Source organism: Coccinella septempunctata, chromosome 1 (genome assembly GCF_907165205.1).
Source record: "Coccinella septempunctata chromosome 1, icCocSept1.1, whole genome shotgun sequence".
NCBI classification, from domain to species: domain Eukaryota; kingdom Metazoa; phylum Arthropoda; class Insecta; order Coleoptera; family Coccinellidae; genus Coccinella; species Coccinella septempunctata.
The window spans coordinates 62,630,675-62,648,505 of NC_058189.1; the positions used below are offsets into that span (position 1 = coordinate 62,630,675).

Sequence of the window (17,831 nt, forward strand, 5' to 3'; positions counted from 1 at the left end):
TAGGAAGTGAGTGGAAACTTCCATTAAATATGTACAGGGTGAGCCAAATTGGTGATACCTGAATTACAACTTTTTCAATCCAACGAGATAGAGGAAAATGCATGGCACATTACGATCGTCTTTTTTAGAGAAACTAATAATGCCATGAACTGCATTCCTCTATCTTCTTTTGTTTTCGAGTTATAGGTCGAAATTAAAATTTCAACTTTGGTCATTATCTCAGTTTCTGTTTGAGCTAGGATGTTGAAATGAAAACATTATAGAGACACTTTTTTGATAGAAATCCAGTGGCGTACTGATTTTTTCCAACAGGTTTTTTGCTGAGCTATAACATAAGGATGTGTTTTTTTTTATGAAAACAGTTAAAAATGACTTAGAAAGACTGAGGGCGATGTATGATATATTTCTGAAACGGTAAAAAAATAGAGATTCTTTCTAAGTTATTTTAAACTTCTGTTTTCACAAGAAACAACACAACTTTATGTTATAGGTCAGCAAATAAACCTTTAGGAAAAAATCATAGTACGCCACTGGATTGCTATCAAAAAGTGTATGTAAAATGTTTTCATTTCAACATCCTAACAGAAACGAAGATAATGACCAAAGTTGAAATCGCCCAAATTTCAAATCTTGGCTTATAACTCAAAAACAAAAGAAGATAGAGGAATGCAGTTGATGGCATTATTACTTTCTCGAAAAAAGACGACATGAATGGTACATTCATTTTCCTCTATCTTGTATGAGTTAAAAAGTTGTAGTTCAGGTATCACCAATTTAGCCCACCGTACAAAACTATCAACAAGAGGTAACTGGTAGCCAAAAAATAAAAAACTCTTGAACATCCGAGGACTTGTGCTCAGGATATTCAATCCTGAAAGGTTGTCCTTGTGACTTATTTTGTATAATATCTTAAAGGGATATAACAATTTTACATAGAGGATTCCTCTGTTATGTGCAGAGATATAGATATATCTCTGGTTATGTGCCACTTGGCAATAATATAATATGCCTTTATCCTGTAGGCATATCACAGTATAAAAAAGGAAAATGCCTGGGTTATCCTCAGAGCAAGCTGGACAATCTAGGGTCTAAAGCACGTGCCTGAGATTGCCATTTTGTCCTATCACTGTATTTTGATAGGCTGTTTTACATCCTAGAAAGAAAACTTTCCCTAGGACATCTTGATGGAAAATTGGAATGTCCTTAGGATATCCCTAGAAACAAGTCCTAGGAACTTCTAGAGGATGTCCCATGGTTGAATGTGATGAATCTCTAGAAAATACCGAGGATGATCCTTGGTATATCACAGATGTATTTAGGCACGAAATTGGGAGCGCCCTGGGGATCGCCTGGCCTGTCCCCCAAAGGCCGCTACTGATTATAGCCCTTCCCTCCTAGTTATTGAAAGATTTTCTGGTCTTACTATTTTCCTACTAAAAAACTGCGATCCGGCAACGTCGCACTCGCCGTACCCGAAAACCCCGCCGAATCCGTCGAACCGGCAACGCGGCGCGGCTCCGTTCAAGTCGTCGCCGTCGTCGCCCAGTGGCAGCGTCTCACCCAGGCACGTATCGATCGATCCGGCGCAGAAAGCGAGCCACAGCCCGTGGCACTCACTGGCCCTCTCTTGTCGACCATTTGGGGCGTCACCGCACCGAACCATTGCCGCAGGAGGACCAGCTAGGAGCGTGGTGCCGCGTCCAGGACGAAAGCATACGGACCAAAACGGGTTGGCGCGGGGGGCGCGAGTGTGTGTGTGACTTGGTGCAGGGTGCCTGAGAGGGAGCCTTGAGGAGGGCCCGACGCCATGGGGCCCCAGCTCGGTACGCTTCGGACGTGTTGATCAGGTAGGGACCAGCACCCCAAGCAGTTCCACCCTTCTACTATGCCCCCTCTAGGTCAATATTAAATTCGAACAAAGAAGTCGGGCACTGGGTTGCCCGATTTTTTTTAATTGTGGCCGAGTGGATGTCGCGAACGCTCAGATTCCTTCGAGTTTCTTGATCGTCTCACTTCGTCCTGTTGCAACCAATCTTTCAGGCGTATACCGTGAAATTTGTATCAATCCCACCCAGAGTAATCCTTTGGTAAGTGATTATCCTTCCAGAAGATATAACGCTTTTATCCTATAGAGTTTTTTGCGAAATATGTACATGCAGAGTGCCATCAATTCAAGGATTGTTCCAGTTATTGATGAAGCAGTGTCTACAATCCTCATTGATGAAATGGCAGAGGCCGCTTGATTTTAACGAATCTATCTAGATTTTGCATACGCACCTACGTACACTTTTTGCAGGAAGATACCCATCCAACGTTTAACCTTTTGAGATTAAAATCACGTTCGAAATTAAAATACTACTATGAAATATGAGTAATTGGGTGTCGATAATTAGATAAACTATTTTTTGCATTCTTCTACTTCAAACTATGCGAACTGGTGCATTGTGGGTTCCTGACATGTTTTGTCCTCGATTGCATTCTTCAGGAATCGATATCTAACAATAGATTAGCACCACAATCGACCTAATACCCATGGTTATATCTACAAACTGTTTTTTTAGTTTTCGTTTGAAATCTACACGAACAAAAATGGTTTTTAGTACATAATCAATGCTCTTGTTAGTCTTGATTTTGGGTTGAAATAAGTCTGTTGTTGTTGCATTCCTTGCTGGAACTTCGTGAATTACGATTAAAGGATTGCAAAAAGGCGGATGCGCTTTTAGGATATAAAAAGTGACAACATTTATACTGTGTACCCTTACCGAACAATTTTTCGATGTCTGGTATACTGTATGGAGAGTCTTTCAGCCCCATGATTGATAACAAGATAATGCGTGAAAAGGTAATCTTTCGTTGTAAACCAATGTACGAATACAGGATAAATCAAGTTTTAAATTCAATGGAGATGAGTTTTGCAGACCATATTGTATGTAACAAAGATTATAGAGGTATAAAAATGCTCCAAAAATTGAATCAACATTGAATTAAAAATCGCTCCTCGTGAGAATACTTTATGTGAAGAAACTCGTTGAGTACGGATAAATATTTTTCGTTTTTAATCTTGTGCAAAGATGGAGTATAACAAATTTCATTCTAAATTGAGTCGATGTCATGTAATATACTGATATATTATGGTATATTACCACAAGTTCTGTGCTTGTAAATGATAAATTCATCATGAAAACCACCGAAGCTAATCCCTCTCAAATATAAGACAGATATGGAAATTAAGTTAAATTTTTTACGTTAGTATTTGCATCCGACTGTGATTTGGAATACTTAATTGAGCATAAAATGACAAGATATGGCGCTACAAAAAGTTGAAGGTGCCAAAATGACTGAATAATCTCTGGAACAAATTAAATTTTTTCATGGACCATGAAATAAAAACGTAGACACTTTGATTTGATACTCTATATTTATCATCATGTTACAATTTTCAGCAGAATTTTTAACAAGAGCAATAATGCCTTTGTTTTTATCAGCGGTTTTCATAAATGGATAACACGGTACCTACACAGAGTCTATTTGGTTCTCAACTTGAGATAGTCTTTAATTTGAGAAACGAGAGTCACGTCTGTCATGAAATTGTACCTGAATAATATAAATTTGTGCTTCTTTTCATAGAAGATTTTATTGCTATCCATTCTGTGATTTCTGTGTTTGGTTTGAATGAAAATTCATATATACATCGCGAACTCTCTTGAACATCCATTTCCACATTGTTTGAATAAGATGTCGGAATGCAAAGTTTTCATATTCTGCTTGACATAACATGCAATGCAGAAAAGAGACTTTAAAATAGAAAAAGGACATGCTAAGTTCACTAAAGATTTATGTGCAGAGTAAGTAAAATCGATTTCAAATTCTTATTCCATACTATATAATAAATAACCGAATGATATGAAACGAACGAAAAATGTTATGTAGTTTTTGGGAGTGCTTCAGATATAATTCGAAATCATTGAATGAGGGTGGCTGTAGTATAGTCATTTTATAGGGCCTTATGTTGTCTTTATACAATGGTACAGTCAGCTATATGAACTTCAGTGAATAGAGTTCCATGAACGTGTTTCAATATATGATTTTTTCCTAAGAAAACAATCTCAATTCCCAGAAAGTTCACGTTTCAATAAGCGAATTCGTTTTGAGCAATGCGGAAATGGCTTTTTACCACCCCATTCGTGAGGAAACTTCAGGAATTCTTCACATCGACTTCATACAACCAACCAGAATGTTGATATAGCTCGCGTTTGACCCATTTTTCCTAACTATCATTTCGTGCCAATCCCAAAAACACTTTGACGGTTCAAATTTGCCCATGTTACGTGTCCTCGTTACATGTATGTATGCGGATTGGCAAATGGGGGTAGGGGACGTAGGGGTTGTTCAGAAACTCATTTACCGGCTTCTTTGAATAATTTCACCGATAATGCGGTTTTGTTCAGAAGTAGAGTAAGGAGTTCTCGAATACTACATTGATTAGCTGTTTTGCCCTCAAATTCGTTATCTGCTATGAAAAAATTATAACGTAAAAGAGCATTTAAGTTATATTTAATGTTACTTGGATTTCCTTATGTTGTAGAATAATAAGTAAACATATTCGCTGACCCTTCTTCCGTAGGTAAAATGAAATACCATTTATTCCAATTCTGCGTCAAACAGAAAGACCCCTTCTTTTTGTGGACCATTTGAATCTACCCATATGAAATTGTGTAAACTTTGAAAAATGGATACCCTATTTAAATTTCTGTTTGGTGATTGATGACAGGGCTTTAGAATTGAGATTTAACTCACAAATAGGCATTTGCAGGAAGTTGGGAGCGAAGCTTTATGTCATTTTCAAACGAGCACATTTGAATAATCACCTACAGAGATTTTGTATCCAGAGCGGACTGAAGTGGATGCGCTCAAGTATTAGCTATGATTGATCAAAGGATTGTGAGGGTCGCCTGAAAATGAAGAAGAACTCATCGACTTTTTTCGTAGAAAAATCCTACGGGTCGTGAATCCCCTCGCGGGCCACGTGATTCTCGCCAGAATTAGAAATTGAAAATGGTGGATGCGCTGAATTCAGAATTTCATTTGCATTCGTAAAAATTTGGTAATTTGGGTGCGTTTTATATTTATCGTTATTTTATTTCGAACTGGTGACTCAATATTGAAATATACAAATCCTGTGTATTATGTTAGAATTTTATAGTGGTATTTGTATACGATTTTCGTTTTGCTGAATTGGATTCCGACTGATTATATTTATTTTTTATTTCGTTGATGTAATGACCCGGAAAATAAAGGTGAGGCTTTGGTGCCAGTCATTGTTTGATCTCTAGATCTCCTCACATAAAATGAAACAAACAGAACTAATCATGAACCCGATCACAGTTGTGATCGTAAAATTACTTGAATATGAATTGCGCACGAGAAACCTAGCCACACATTGACCATGAATTTGTATTAAAATTGTGGAAACAGAATAAACCATTAGACTCCAGTCCCAGGTCGCATGATATTAATTAATCCTCGTAATCCGAAATACATATCTCTTCATTCTGAACAATAAGAATTTCGTTTGATAAAGCTTCAATATCTAATATAGGTACGAACCGTAACACCACGGATCGGATGAAAACCAGCATTTAAATCCTATTATCTTATTATCCACGGAATGTAAACATTTGATTAGCCGGTTCAGCCCCAACTCTTCAACTTTTAGAAAGTTCCAACAGTTGTCGACTGACTTCACCATCAGTAGAATCACTGGCGCTGTGGTTATGACATTTAAAATGCTACCTGTCTCATAACAGTGATAACATTCCCAAGAAATTATCGTTTTTCTTTTAGTGCTTCTTTCGGTGCGTGTAGTAAAAGAGAAGGCACTTAACTTCGGGATTTTTGTTTATGCTTGTATGGTCCGACTTAAACGGTGAGTTTTTTGGTGAATAAAAGACTTATTCTCTAAACTCATTTCGATACTTTTTTTCTGATTTAATGATGAAAGATTCCAGACAAGCGATTAAAAATACGTTCTTATTGCTCCTTATTATATTCTTGAGATGTTTATCTCTCACTGGAAACATAGGAATTATTGAGCTTATTGTGAATTCTTGTCAACATCAACAATAAGATGATCACAGTAGAAATGAAATGATGTATTGCCAATTTCACATATACGGAGTGTCTAACACTGAATAGAAAAGAATGAAATAATTTTCTATCTTCAACAGTTCTCAAGGAAAAAATCTTTCGAGATAAAAATAATCATCCATATTCATCGCACAATATATTATGTATCTCCATATTAAAATTCGTTAACGGACTAACGGTTGATAACAATTCAAATCGTTGTGTGAAATAAAGAATCATTGAACGAAATATTCTTCTTATTTTGTATATAATGCAAAACATTCTTACATTTTGTCTACCTCCGCAGAGTGGATACTGGATACAAAACTGTTCTCAGGGCAGGCAGCACTAAAAATACACGTGGAAGAGGACAGGTCTCAGATAGACATTTTTTTCTCTCAATTCCCAATTTCGAGGCTTTATTCTCCTCCATATAATGAAGAAAAGTTCATTTACACTCAAAAGCAGCCTGTATACAGTCATACCGACTGATCCTTGCAAAGGCCTCTTATTACTTGTTTATTTTCTTCATATGCTTATGAATTATTCTTGAAACAAAATTTGCTCATTCATGAGTGTTATTGGCACAAATAAGTTTTTGCCATTCGAAGAAAAAAGACATTACAAGCTGCCAGAAATGAGGGAAAAAGTGTGGGCTAATTCTGCACAATATAATATGTACTTTGAATTTGTTCTTTCACAGGAAAACTTTTTTGTTTCGTATAAAATAAATTTCCCTTGTAAATCCACTCAGATAACATCAAGACAATCGAGCAGTAGTCGTCATTAGCAACCCTATATATGTTTCTGCCCTGCGGGCATTCCCAAATTCCAATTACTCACTGTTCAGCCCATTTATAAAAAAGCCTTTCTTCAATCTCGTGCTACGAAACACGAATTTTCACGTTCGTGTGAATGTAAAAAACTTATAATTCATCGATATCGCTTCAGTCATCGACAAACTATCAGGACTGTCTCGATAATGCGGAAAAAATGGTATGAAATGCTGATGGAGTGAGATTAGAGTGAAAGGGGTTGGCCTTTTGGCACAAATTGCGTATGATTTATTATCAGGGGGGAAATTGAAGAGATGCTACTTTAATGTGTTGGTTTTTTTAATTTATTCACGAGATAAGCTTTCCTCGCGTTGGAAAATAATGATTGAGTTGGTTTTATTTCCACCTTGTTGTGATTCTGAGACACAATAAAAAAAATATTACCTTTATTATATTTTCTGTTTTAAATACCGAGCGCTGGATAGATTGATGAATTTTGGACTAGGAGAATTATTCAAAATTTGGCGGAATCGCCTCAACTTAGAGCTTGCTTTTTTATGCATTGATTATGCTGATGTTATTATCAGCTCTCTACGTTATAAAAGTGCTTTTTGTTTATAACATGATAAAATTATCATTTCACTACCGATATTTATAAGTTATCGTTGAAGTGCATTCATTTTCAATAGACCCATGTAGTTGTTTGCAATACAAGATATATCCATGAAAAATTCAGATAAGGTTATAAGAGACATAGGTTCAGAAAGTTTGCACCTGTTTTCTTTTACTTCGTATTTTCAAATTGTCAGAATTCTAAACTTCTTAGCAGTGGACAGAGGGGAAAGATAGGCAATGTCATCAAAACTAATATCCTAGAGAAACTGTTCGAATACTCGTAAACTATTCTTATTCTGCATAAGATAATATTGATGAAGAATGTAATTAATGTATTAATGGTGATTTCCCATAAATCATAAACTGTTCGGTTTTTCCATGATATATAATTGGATTTGAAGAGTTGAAACAAGTTATTTCTTCATCAATTTCAGTTCATCATCGGATACAATTGAACCGAGTGATTGAAGTATTTTTCTTGTTACAGCTCAGTAACTGCCATACAAGCACTGCGATAATTTTCGAATCATTGCTATCACAATAAGTTTATACCAATGGATCTGTATTACAAGGTAAGATTTCTCACTTAATAGTAGACTACGAAGATTCTTCAAGGTCGGTAATAAATATATTATTCTCTGTTGAATTATGCATCTTGAGGTATTTCCCTTGAGGTTATCAGAAATTGCTGATAAACAGTTCATATAATCCGAAATGTCTCTATTTTTTTTATAAGGCGTTTGAGTTTTTTCAGGGCTGTTTGGAGCCAGTGTTTTATTTGTGTTTTTTCAATTTTCAGTTTTGAATTTATACTATCAATTTCTACATCGAATAGTTTCTTTTTTTTTGTTTTCATTTGGAGGAGATTAGGTATTGACGATTGGTCACATTCTTTTCTTACATGCCCACTTTCACATGTACACTGCGCAAAAAAATTAACGCACATTATAGAAATCTCAAATTTATTCTACAACTGAAGGTGTTGTCAATGATAATTATTTTTATCAGAATTATGCATGCATATGTTATCCACTTTCAACGGTTTTCTTCAATACAGATGTTTTTTCGCAGCAGGAATAAAAAAAGATGATATTATCAGATTTTTAATATATTGGCTCCATTCTATAATCAGTTGTTCTCGATCAATTCTAGTGATCAATAGTTTTTCTTTTGTTTGATTTTCTACACTCGATCGCTATGCAACGCGAAACACGCAATTTGACCCAAGAGGAATGTGCCCAAGCGGTAGTTTTGCGAGAAGAAGAGTGGACATACACATGAATTGCAGAAAGGTTTGGAGTTTCCCATACAAGTGTGTCCAGAATGTTGCAGCGATTCAGGGAGACAGGTATGAATGTCCGAAGACCAGGACAGGGTAGACCACGGGTAACAACTGCCATTCAAGAACGTTACTTGAGAGTTTCTTCGTTGAGACAACGGTTTGCAACCGCTCGCCTCCTTCAAATTCAGCTTGAGCAAACTCATGACGTGCAAATTAGCACTCAGACAATAAGAAATCGCCTCAGAGAATATGATTTAAGGCCTCGTATCGCGGCAAGAGGCCCAGCTCTTACCCCAGCCCATCGAAGGGCGCGTTTGGATTTTGCGAGAGAGCATATCCATTGGGAAGAGGCCGATTGGGAAAGAGTTCTCTTCACAGATGAGTCTAGATTCTGCCTCTACCATTGTGATCGACGTTCCCTTGTATACAGACGTCCACATGAAAGATATGCTCAGGGCAATTTCCTCAATATTACTGTTTTCGGGGGAGGATCGATTATGGTATGGGGTGGAATATCTTTGACTGCTCGCACAGACCTAGTGGTCGTTGATAATGGAGCTATGAATGCTGATAAGTATATAAGGAACATTCTTGAAGAGCATGTAGTGCCATTTGCCCCATACATTGGTGAAAATTTCATTTTTATGGACGATAATGCCAGACCCCATCGTGCGCGCATCGTTCAGGAGTACCTTGAAGAGGTTGAAGTCTCTCGAATGGATCGAATGGCCAGCAAGAAGTCCAGATCTCAATCCGATTGAGTAGAAGGCTGAGAAGTTCAGAAAATCATCCAGCTACTCTTAATGACTTAGGAATCCAACTCTGAGAAATCTGGGAAGGATTAGATCAGAACATTTTAAGATCACTCATTTTGAGTATGAACCGTCGTTGCCGAGCTGTAATTAACGCAAGGGGTGGAAATACCAAGTATTAATTCACTTATTAGCATTACAGTATTTTGAAAATTGTTCATTTCTCTTCTTTCACATAAGATTCGGTGAAATCCTGAATTTTTCTTCCATTTAATGTGTCTGGTTTCGTTCAAAACCTTCCCGAGAGAACATAAAAAATAAGTTATAAAGTCAATGTAGAGTTAACTTTCATTAAAATTGAGATTTTCAGAATGTGCGTTAATTTTTTTGCGCAGTGTATGTATCAAAATTTGCTGTGTGTTTCTTCCTTAAGAAAAATAGTTGTAATAATTGCTGGATTTTTTACGTTTTCAGATTATCTTTTTCGATTTTTCATTTAATTCTTACCCATTTATTGGCTTAGGATGTTCTTGAACATCGAAAATTATTGAAATATTATTGGTTATTCTTTTTCCAATGCCAGTTCCTATAGTTTTGAGTGCTCTACTTCTGTAGGATGTTGAAGCCGGATCAAATTTGATGTACGCCTGTACCTGTACTTTACCCAGATCAGTACCGGACTAGACATTTTTCGGCGAATTTCGGTGAAACCGTGGCAAAACAATATTTCCGGATGCAATTTCACCCAATATCGATACAGATTATTAACACGCGTCAGACTCTGCAAACTCGTTAATTAATAAGCATCCCTTTCATGTAGCTGTACCCTTCGTTGCCCTGTTTCTCCCTCGGCGGCAAATTGACATTTCCACAAATAATTAAAACGTGTTTTTCAACGCACACAATGCTGGTGACGCTGAAAAAGTGATTAATTTGCCATGGATGTAAAAATGCAACTGTCACGCTTTACTAGCAGGATTATTTTGCATTTTACATGTGTTCCTGTTGGAGCGGCGACAATTCAGATGCATTGCCGACGCAAACACATCATGCGAACTATATTTGTTCGGAAAATGTCAGATAGCTACATGGATTATTAGCTACGTGTATGCGGCGGTTAGGCACATATAAAAAACGCGTGTTTGGAGTGAAGTTAATATGCATATGTTGAGGGGAAGGTCAGGGGAGTGCTTTAAATGTCACGTTATTTTCAGGTGAGTAAGTGCTGTGTTCTTCAAAGGATGTAGGGGATGTAATGTGTTTCGGTATTCGAATACTATCTTTGTCACTCGAAGGAAAACTTTGAAAGATTATACAGGGTGTTTCAAGAGCAGTAGCTCATAATTGTGATTGAAGGTCATCTAGGAGGGTCATCGGAGATACAGGGTGATTTTGGCTTAAATTTTCGATATTCATAACTTGAGAACGAGTTGTCCGATTTTGATGAAAATTTGTGGGCTCGTTTACTTACGATAGCTCTTCGTGAAGGCATAAGCAGTTCGCAGATTATCAGGACAGAACTCAAGATATTGAGATTTATTTTTCAATTATCAAAAACTATATTTTCCGGATCAGTTGAAGAGTTTTGTTTTCAGAATTGAAAAAAAAAACATATTTTTCTCAGTCAAATTCAATTTTCACTTCGCATGGCACACTTGTTGCAAAAGAGAAACGAACGAAATCATATTTCAGGTTCATTTTTGAGATTACAGTTCTGTTTTCAATTATTTAGTCGTAATTTTCAATGCCACCTGCCGAGATTTTGAATAATAAAGTCAACATTTTCAATTATTTTTCATTCTGAAACATCAACACACCTCAAGTGTTTAAGTGTGCTGCCTAAAAATTATATTTGAAAAATGTATTGAATTCTTTCAAAATCATCAAATTTTAGGCAGAATGACAGGTGATATCTTTCTTCGAAATCAATTCATATAAGGTATATACTACGCAACATATCGTCAGGTGGCAATGAAAATTATTAGTGAATGATTGAAAACAGGACCGTATTCTCAAAAATTATCATACCATACGATTCCGTTCATTCGTTAATTCGTAAGTGTGCCATGCGAATTGAAAATTGAATTTGAATGACAAAAATGTCCTTTTTTTCAATTCTGATAACAGAAATTTTTCAGCTGATCCAGAAAATATAGATTTCGATATTTGAAAAATAAGTCTCAATATTCTGAGGACTGTCCTGATTTTCTTGAAATTGCATCTGTCATCTTGAAGGGTTATTGGAACTCAACAAGCTCACAGAATTTTATTAAAATCGGACCACCAATTCTCACGTTATAGTTATAAAAAATTAAGGACAAAATCCATAAAACCCTCTGGATCTCCGAAACTAAGGGCTCAAAGTACATTTACTGAAAGGCCTAGAAGAGCTGCATTCACCATTAGCCTATGGCCAATCACTCGTGAAACACCCCGTATATTGGGAATACAAATTATGGTCGAAATGCATTTATTCCAGAACAAAATGATTGAACTCAAGATTCAAAATATTCTCCATAGCTGGCTACTAATTTGATCCATTTGGAATAAAACATACGTTATACCTACAGTGTTTTTTTTCATTTTATTTTTATTATCTAGAATACATCAGAAGAGTTGAGAACAGATCACGCTATTGCTCTAGCTGAAAAAGTTTTTAGAAGAAGTATTCTTGGAAAATAAAGTCCTTTTTTGAATTTTGTGCTACCAAATTTTTGAGACATCTAGGATTGACTCAAGTTAACAAGTGAAAAAGTTGTATTCGGAAACACCGAATGCATTTAATCTTACTTATAAATGTTTAGGGTGGATTATATACAGGGTGTTCTACGAGCTCTATGACAAATTTTGACAGGTGGTAGCTGTTCTTATTTTTATTCCTATGAATATATATCCGATTCGTTTTTGTTTAGAAGATACAAGCATTTGAAAAATCATATTGCTATGTTCAAATCATAATAATCAATGGAAATTTCGGGACTATAAAAATTGTCCAAAGTGTCCATTTTCGGCTTGAATGCATCAAGCTTCACATCTACGAACTAAAGACGCCGTTACTCGGCAGATTAGATTTGGGTCGTTTCTTATTTGGTTTGAAGCATCTTGAATTCTATCAAGTAATTGTTAATGAGATTATAGATTTCAATATGATAAACAAGCTCCTTCGCATATGTCCCCATAAATAAAAATCTAAGGGATTTAGGTTAGGTGAACGAGATGGCCATTGTTTTGGTCCTCCTCGACCTCTACTTTTTATTCGGGAATCAACAATGTTGAGCTCTGAGTTATCAATGAAGTCAAAAAGGTTGTGCTCCAAAAAATTTGTATGCCAATCTGCATTTAAACGATCATATTTATAACATGAAAACACTGAAACGTTGCTGACATCGTCTTTGTCTGACGACATATGGATTCTGCAGTGCCCATAGATGTTCATCATGGTTATTGTTGATACCATCCTCAGTGAATCAAGCGTCGAATGAATAATTAAAATGATGTCAATTACCAAATCAACCGATATTTTCTGTCGGCCTACTAAATCAAAACATGAAAAAAGACTTTTTCAAATGCTTGTAACTGCTAAACGAAAACGAATCGGACCTATGTTCATAGGAAAAAAAATTGTCAAAAGAAGCACATCTACCTCCTGTCAAAGTTTCTCATAGAGCTTGTAGAACACCCTGTATAAGTTATGATCAATTGAATAAATGAAGAAAATGAATAAATCACCCTGTATCTTAGTAATGAAGAGTGTTATATCTATAATATATGGGTTATTTGGAAGCATAGCCGTTTCCTCCATCATTTACCCTGATTTTATGCGCATTTCCCAATGAATCACCCTGTATTTTGTATGGGTAGATAAAAATTCATTCAATTTTTCAAGGATTTCAAGGTACCTATCGATTGTCCCAGAATATACGAAGGTAAACTCGAGAAGTCTTTCTGGAAAAGGCCACTGAAACTATTGAGAGGGACAACTATTGTCGCCATATGGCTTTATATCCATAATGATGGCAGTATTTCCCAAATAACCCCTACACCTTGTGAGTTTATAGTTCACATCGTAGATTTTTTCAGCCCTATTCAACTCCGGAGCGGACCCACACCTAGCCGAGGTGGAGGTGCGCCATGCAGGGGCGGACTCAGACGAGGAGTTCTGGACTGAGGAAACGTTCAAGCTGACCACAGTGACCACGCGTGTTCGTCCGACACCTTCTCCGCCCCTAGCCAGAAAGTCCTCCAGGAATGAGGCGAAGAAAAAAGTCACGGAGGAAGATGAAGCCACACTCAGGGAGCTACTCATTAGGTATAACTATATGTTAAGAAGAACGACACTTGTCCCTTAGTGCACTCGAACCAAACCGAAAAGATGACTTTTTATATGAACAAATTTTTCAGCTCCAAAAACGGTTAGCATCTATTTAAAAAATTATTCATAAAGAATGACTAGAAACCACGAAGCTTGCAAGTTCTCATTGTCTGAATCTTGGTACATTCCACATGCTATTCTACTCGTATAATGCTGAGGAATTTCTTTCCAGTTAATCCTGTTAATCACACCTTGCAAGTAATGCTTCATTACCTACGGCTCTGCGTGTGAAATAGATTCCATGACTCAACTTATAGATATACCTAAATAAGACCTTGATGAAAAACCAGCAGAGCACATAAGTACCTCTTTCCAATTCCTCAAAGTATAAAATCGAGTTCCTATAAATCCGTTTGATCGATAAAATTAAATTCATTATTTCCACTGATGAACCTTTGCAAAAATGAAACTTTTCTTCTTTTTCTTATATGCCAGAAAATAGTGTGAGTCCTATATTTTTTTGAACAGCCCCTGCTTAGATGCATTTACCAAAAGAAGACACTTGAGAAGGCTATACATATGGGAAACATCACAAAATTTTCTTTTGATTGATTGCCTTCTCTCCCACATAGAATGTCCTTCAAAGTTCATTTATGTCAGTTTTCTGATTCATAAAAAAAATTAAAAATTGTTGTTCATGTTCCAACTTTAATTACGTTGCACCAACTGTTAAGTGACATTTAAATGGCTAAAGCTACCCTTAAATTTATGCGATCCTGTAATGACCACTTAGGTATTTAAGGGCGAGATTCTAACCTAAAATAATTTGTTGAACTGGCTGCAGAACTCCCCATTTTTGATGGATTTTGAAAACTGAATTAATTAATTACTGAACACCAAGCCTTTTCTTTTGCCTTTATTGTAATGACATCAGTCTTTTTTAATTTTCAATTTGGTGTCACAAATCTAATACTATAGTTAGCAACAAACTCTTTTCTTCTGTTGAGAAGTTGAGTGTCCTTCGTAAATTACCACCATTTGCTTGGCAATCATTCACCGTATTCGTACTTAAAAGGGCAATAAGGATTTTCGTCACGTTCCTCTTCAACATTAGTAAAACAAATTCACACAAGACCTTACAAAGAAAGTGTTGTACTTATATAAACTTAGGAACCTTTTATTTGACAATCATTATCATTATCAATATTAATGCTAATTCAACAACAAAAAGTTGTTACTATTTGATATATAATATAATAATTTACTTGAAACTGACTGACAGGACAATTAAGTTAGATTAATGAACAAATTGGTGAAACATCAACACTTGTTTTCGACAAGGAATCTACCCTAAAATGTTTTCACAACAATTTTTTGATGACAAATTGTGAGGGGAAACAAGATTTTTATGAGAGGAAAGATCACACTGAACAATGGCTTCATCATTCTACAGTGAGAAAGTTACACGTTATGTGAGAATTAAACATAAATTCGGCAATAAAAATTCATCTTTTCGGTTGATATCAATGAGAGTAAGCCTGATAAGAAAAATGTAAAAAAATTCCACAGTATACTTTCCTTGCAGCCTAAGGCATGAAAAATTCGAACGCCTTTCATTTTCTGTTCAAACCAGTCCAAGAGAACCATTGAATTCAAACTGTGATTTCTAGAAAAATACAATATTCTCAAGTGGTGTGTTTGGGTTGAAAATGGAAGTGAAAGAACTGGCATTATTTTCCTAACAGAAATGATCAAAATGAGATCTTTCATAATAAATGTATTTTCACACCAGAATTGGTATGCCCTGTGATGTAATGATGGTCGAAAAATTGATATTCTATAACTATTCAATTGTTTCATAACTTAAGAACATCATTTTTTTGTTATAATTTTTTTATTGTTATTTATTTCCTTGAATTATACTTTTGTTTTCAATTTCTTGTGTTTTTTTTTTGTTCCGATAAATGCAGGTTTCCCTATACCTTAATTTGGCTGAATAACTTCTTTTTCAATGCGAAATATTTTCATTTCATGCGTAGATTAGCGAATAAGTCATCCTACAGTCATTAATATCTTCGCAGAGCAAAGAGAGAATCATTCGCTGAATTTAATTTGGAAAACGGAATGGAAGCAGCTAGAATTTGTTTGTTTCTTCATTAATTTGAGAATCCAAATGCTTTTCCACGAATTCTATCTATTAAATTCATCACGTGTAGAATTTGAAGCAATTTTCATATGATCATTCTGTGCTGGCTCAGATTCAAGCTCCTTCCATCTAAGCAGTCATTCAGTATTCGCTCATTTTTTTAACGGCTGTGTTTCCAAACTATAGGTGGAAGAAAGCTGTACTTCTACGAGTGATCTACTTCAGGCATACCTTAAATACGCTTTTAAAGAGCGGCTTATAGAAAGGGAGCGTCAATCAAGATTTTTACGTCGCATCTCTAGCAGGATACCTAAGGTTGTTGCTCCACTGTAGTTAGGGAACACAGCCATGGTATCGATGCCTCCAAGGTATTATTCTGAATTTGCTTTAGGTGCTTGCTATGTCGTAGTTAGTGCAAGTTTTATTTTTGTGTTTTTCTTCGATCATGCTGTTTTCATCAATCATCCATTATTTTTGATACTGACAATTGAATTATGGAAATTATGGTGTCCAAAATAACGAGGATTCTTCATTGACCAGTCAGCAAGATTTCTATTAATTGTGGAGGCAGCTAAATGGATTGAGGAGTGAGATTCAATCACATCAGTCGAATTTTCAAATTTGTTAAGATATGCTACACTTTTCGTCGTATATTTCAAGAGTGGTTGTGATATCATGGACAACATAATTGGGGATAACGTATTGAAAATCAATGATTATTCGTTTCATTTTAATTGAGTATTGTTTTCATGGAAGTTCAAGAATTTATTTCGTTATGTCGAGAACGATTGGGGAGGTATTTTTGTTTGGTTTTACGAATTTATGAAAATAGGGGTTAATTGTTGTTTTTTCCCCTGTTTGTTTTTCATTCCTCGTTTTCGTAGGGTAAATAAAGGGGAGAATCAATTTATTGAAAAGCAATAACGATGGAAAATACATATCAAGATCGACACACGATAAGAATATTTCATCAACTTCAAATGAATTCAGAAATGAACTTATTCTGAAAATAATATAACTAGAAAGGTAAATGTATGGATAAATCGATAAAAAAATATCCGAATGAACTTTTTCGAGCAGTTATTTTCAGTTTATACTTTCTCTAACCAATCATCCCATCAACCAATCTGTTTTTCATAGTTTTCTCGAAGATATTTTCAGTGTTTCAACCCCAATCACTACTTTGAGTTTGTGTTATCTTACACGTGGTTTCATCTGTCGAAATATTTCAGATTTATGATGTTACATCACTGGGTATTTTGTGTAGATCAATGAAATTAGACTCCTCAACTTTTGCATGAAAGGCAAATAGATGAATGATTTTAGCACTATGAGTATATGTTAGAAAATGCATGGTTTTTCGTATAGCATGGTCTAGTGTTGAATGTTATGAAAAAAACATGATTCAAACGTTTTTTCTACGAATTATTTGGTATGAAAATTGTTAATAAAAGTTTCCCTATTTCATCAATGAGACACATGCATAAAAAATTTTGTTATTATTTCATTTACAATTTCAGAGAAGCACGAGTTTTTCTTGAAAATTTTTATAGGATTTCTCTCTTAACAAAATATTGTTCTTCATCAAACCAATAATAATTCTACATGAATGAAGTGTTATTGAATATCAGGAATTTGATTCATTCCAGTTGAACTTGGGATATATCTTTATGAACGATTTAAAAGAAATTTAAACAAAGAATATTATTTGTTATTGGAATGTACTGGATACGTATTAATAAGCTAATTAACGAGGAGAAATGCAATAACCAACTTCAATAATGTGAAGAGAAGTGATTATAGTGTGGTGATTTGATTGACG

The 17,831-nt window shown here is 35.5% G+C and overlaps 1 protein-coding gene across 12 annotated transcripts in view; it reads left to right on the top strand.

Moving 5' to 3' along the window:
- The first annotated feature begins 1,565 nt into the window (after nt 1-1,565).
- The window catches only part of LOC123309559 (glucose transporter type 1), a 46,566-nt gene continuing 30,300 nt past the window's right edge, over nt 1,566-17,831 (top strand). For 2 of the 12 annotated variants that reach the window (XM_044892735.1, XM_044892740.1), the window contains exons 1-2: nt 13,762-13,860; nt 16,196-16,377. In XM_044892735.1, coding sequence (XP_044748670.1) covers nt 16,358-16,377 — 20 coding nt within the window. In that variant the 5' untranslated portion in view covers nt 13,762-13,860; nt 16,196-16,357. Of the gene's footprint in view, nt 1,848-5,706; nt 5,927-8,004; nt 8,090-13,733; nt 13,861-16,195; nt 16,378-17,831 lie in introns of those variants that run through there. The other 10 variants (XM_044892800.1, XM_044892803.1, XM_044892783.1 and 7 more) reach the window with 9 other exon arrangements.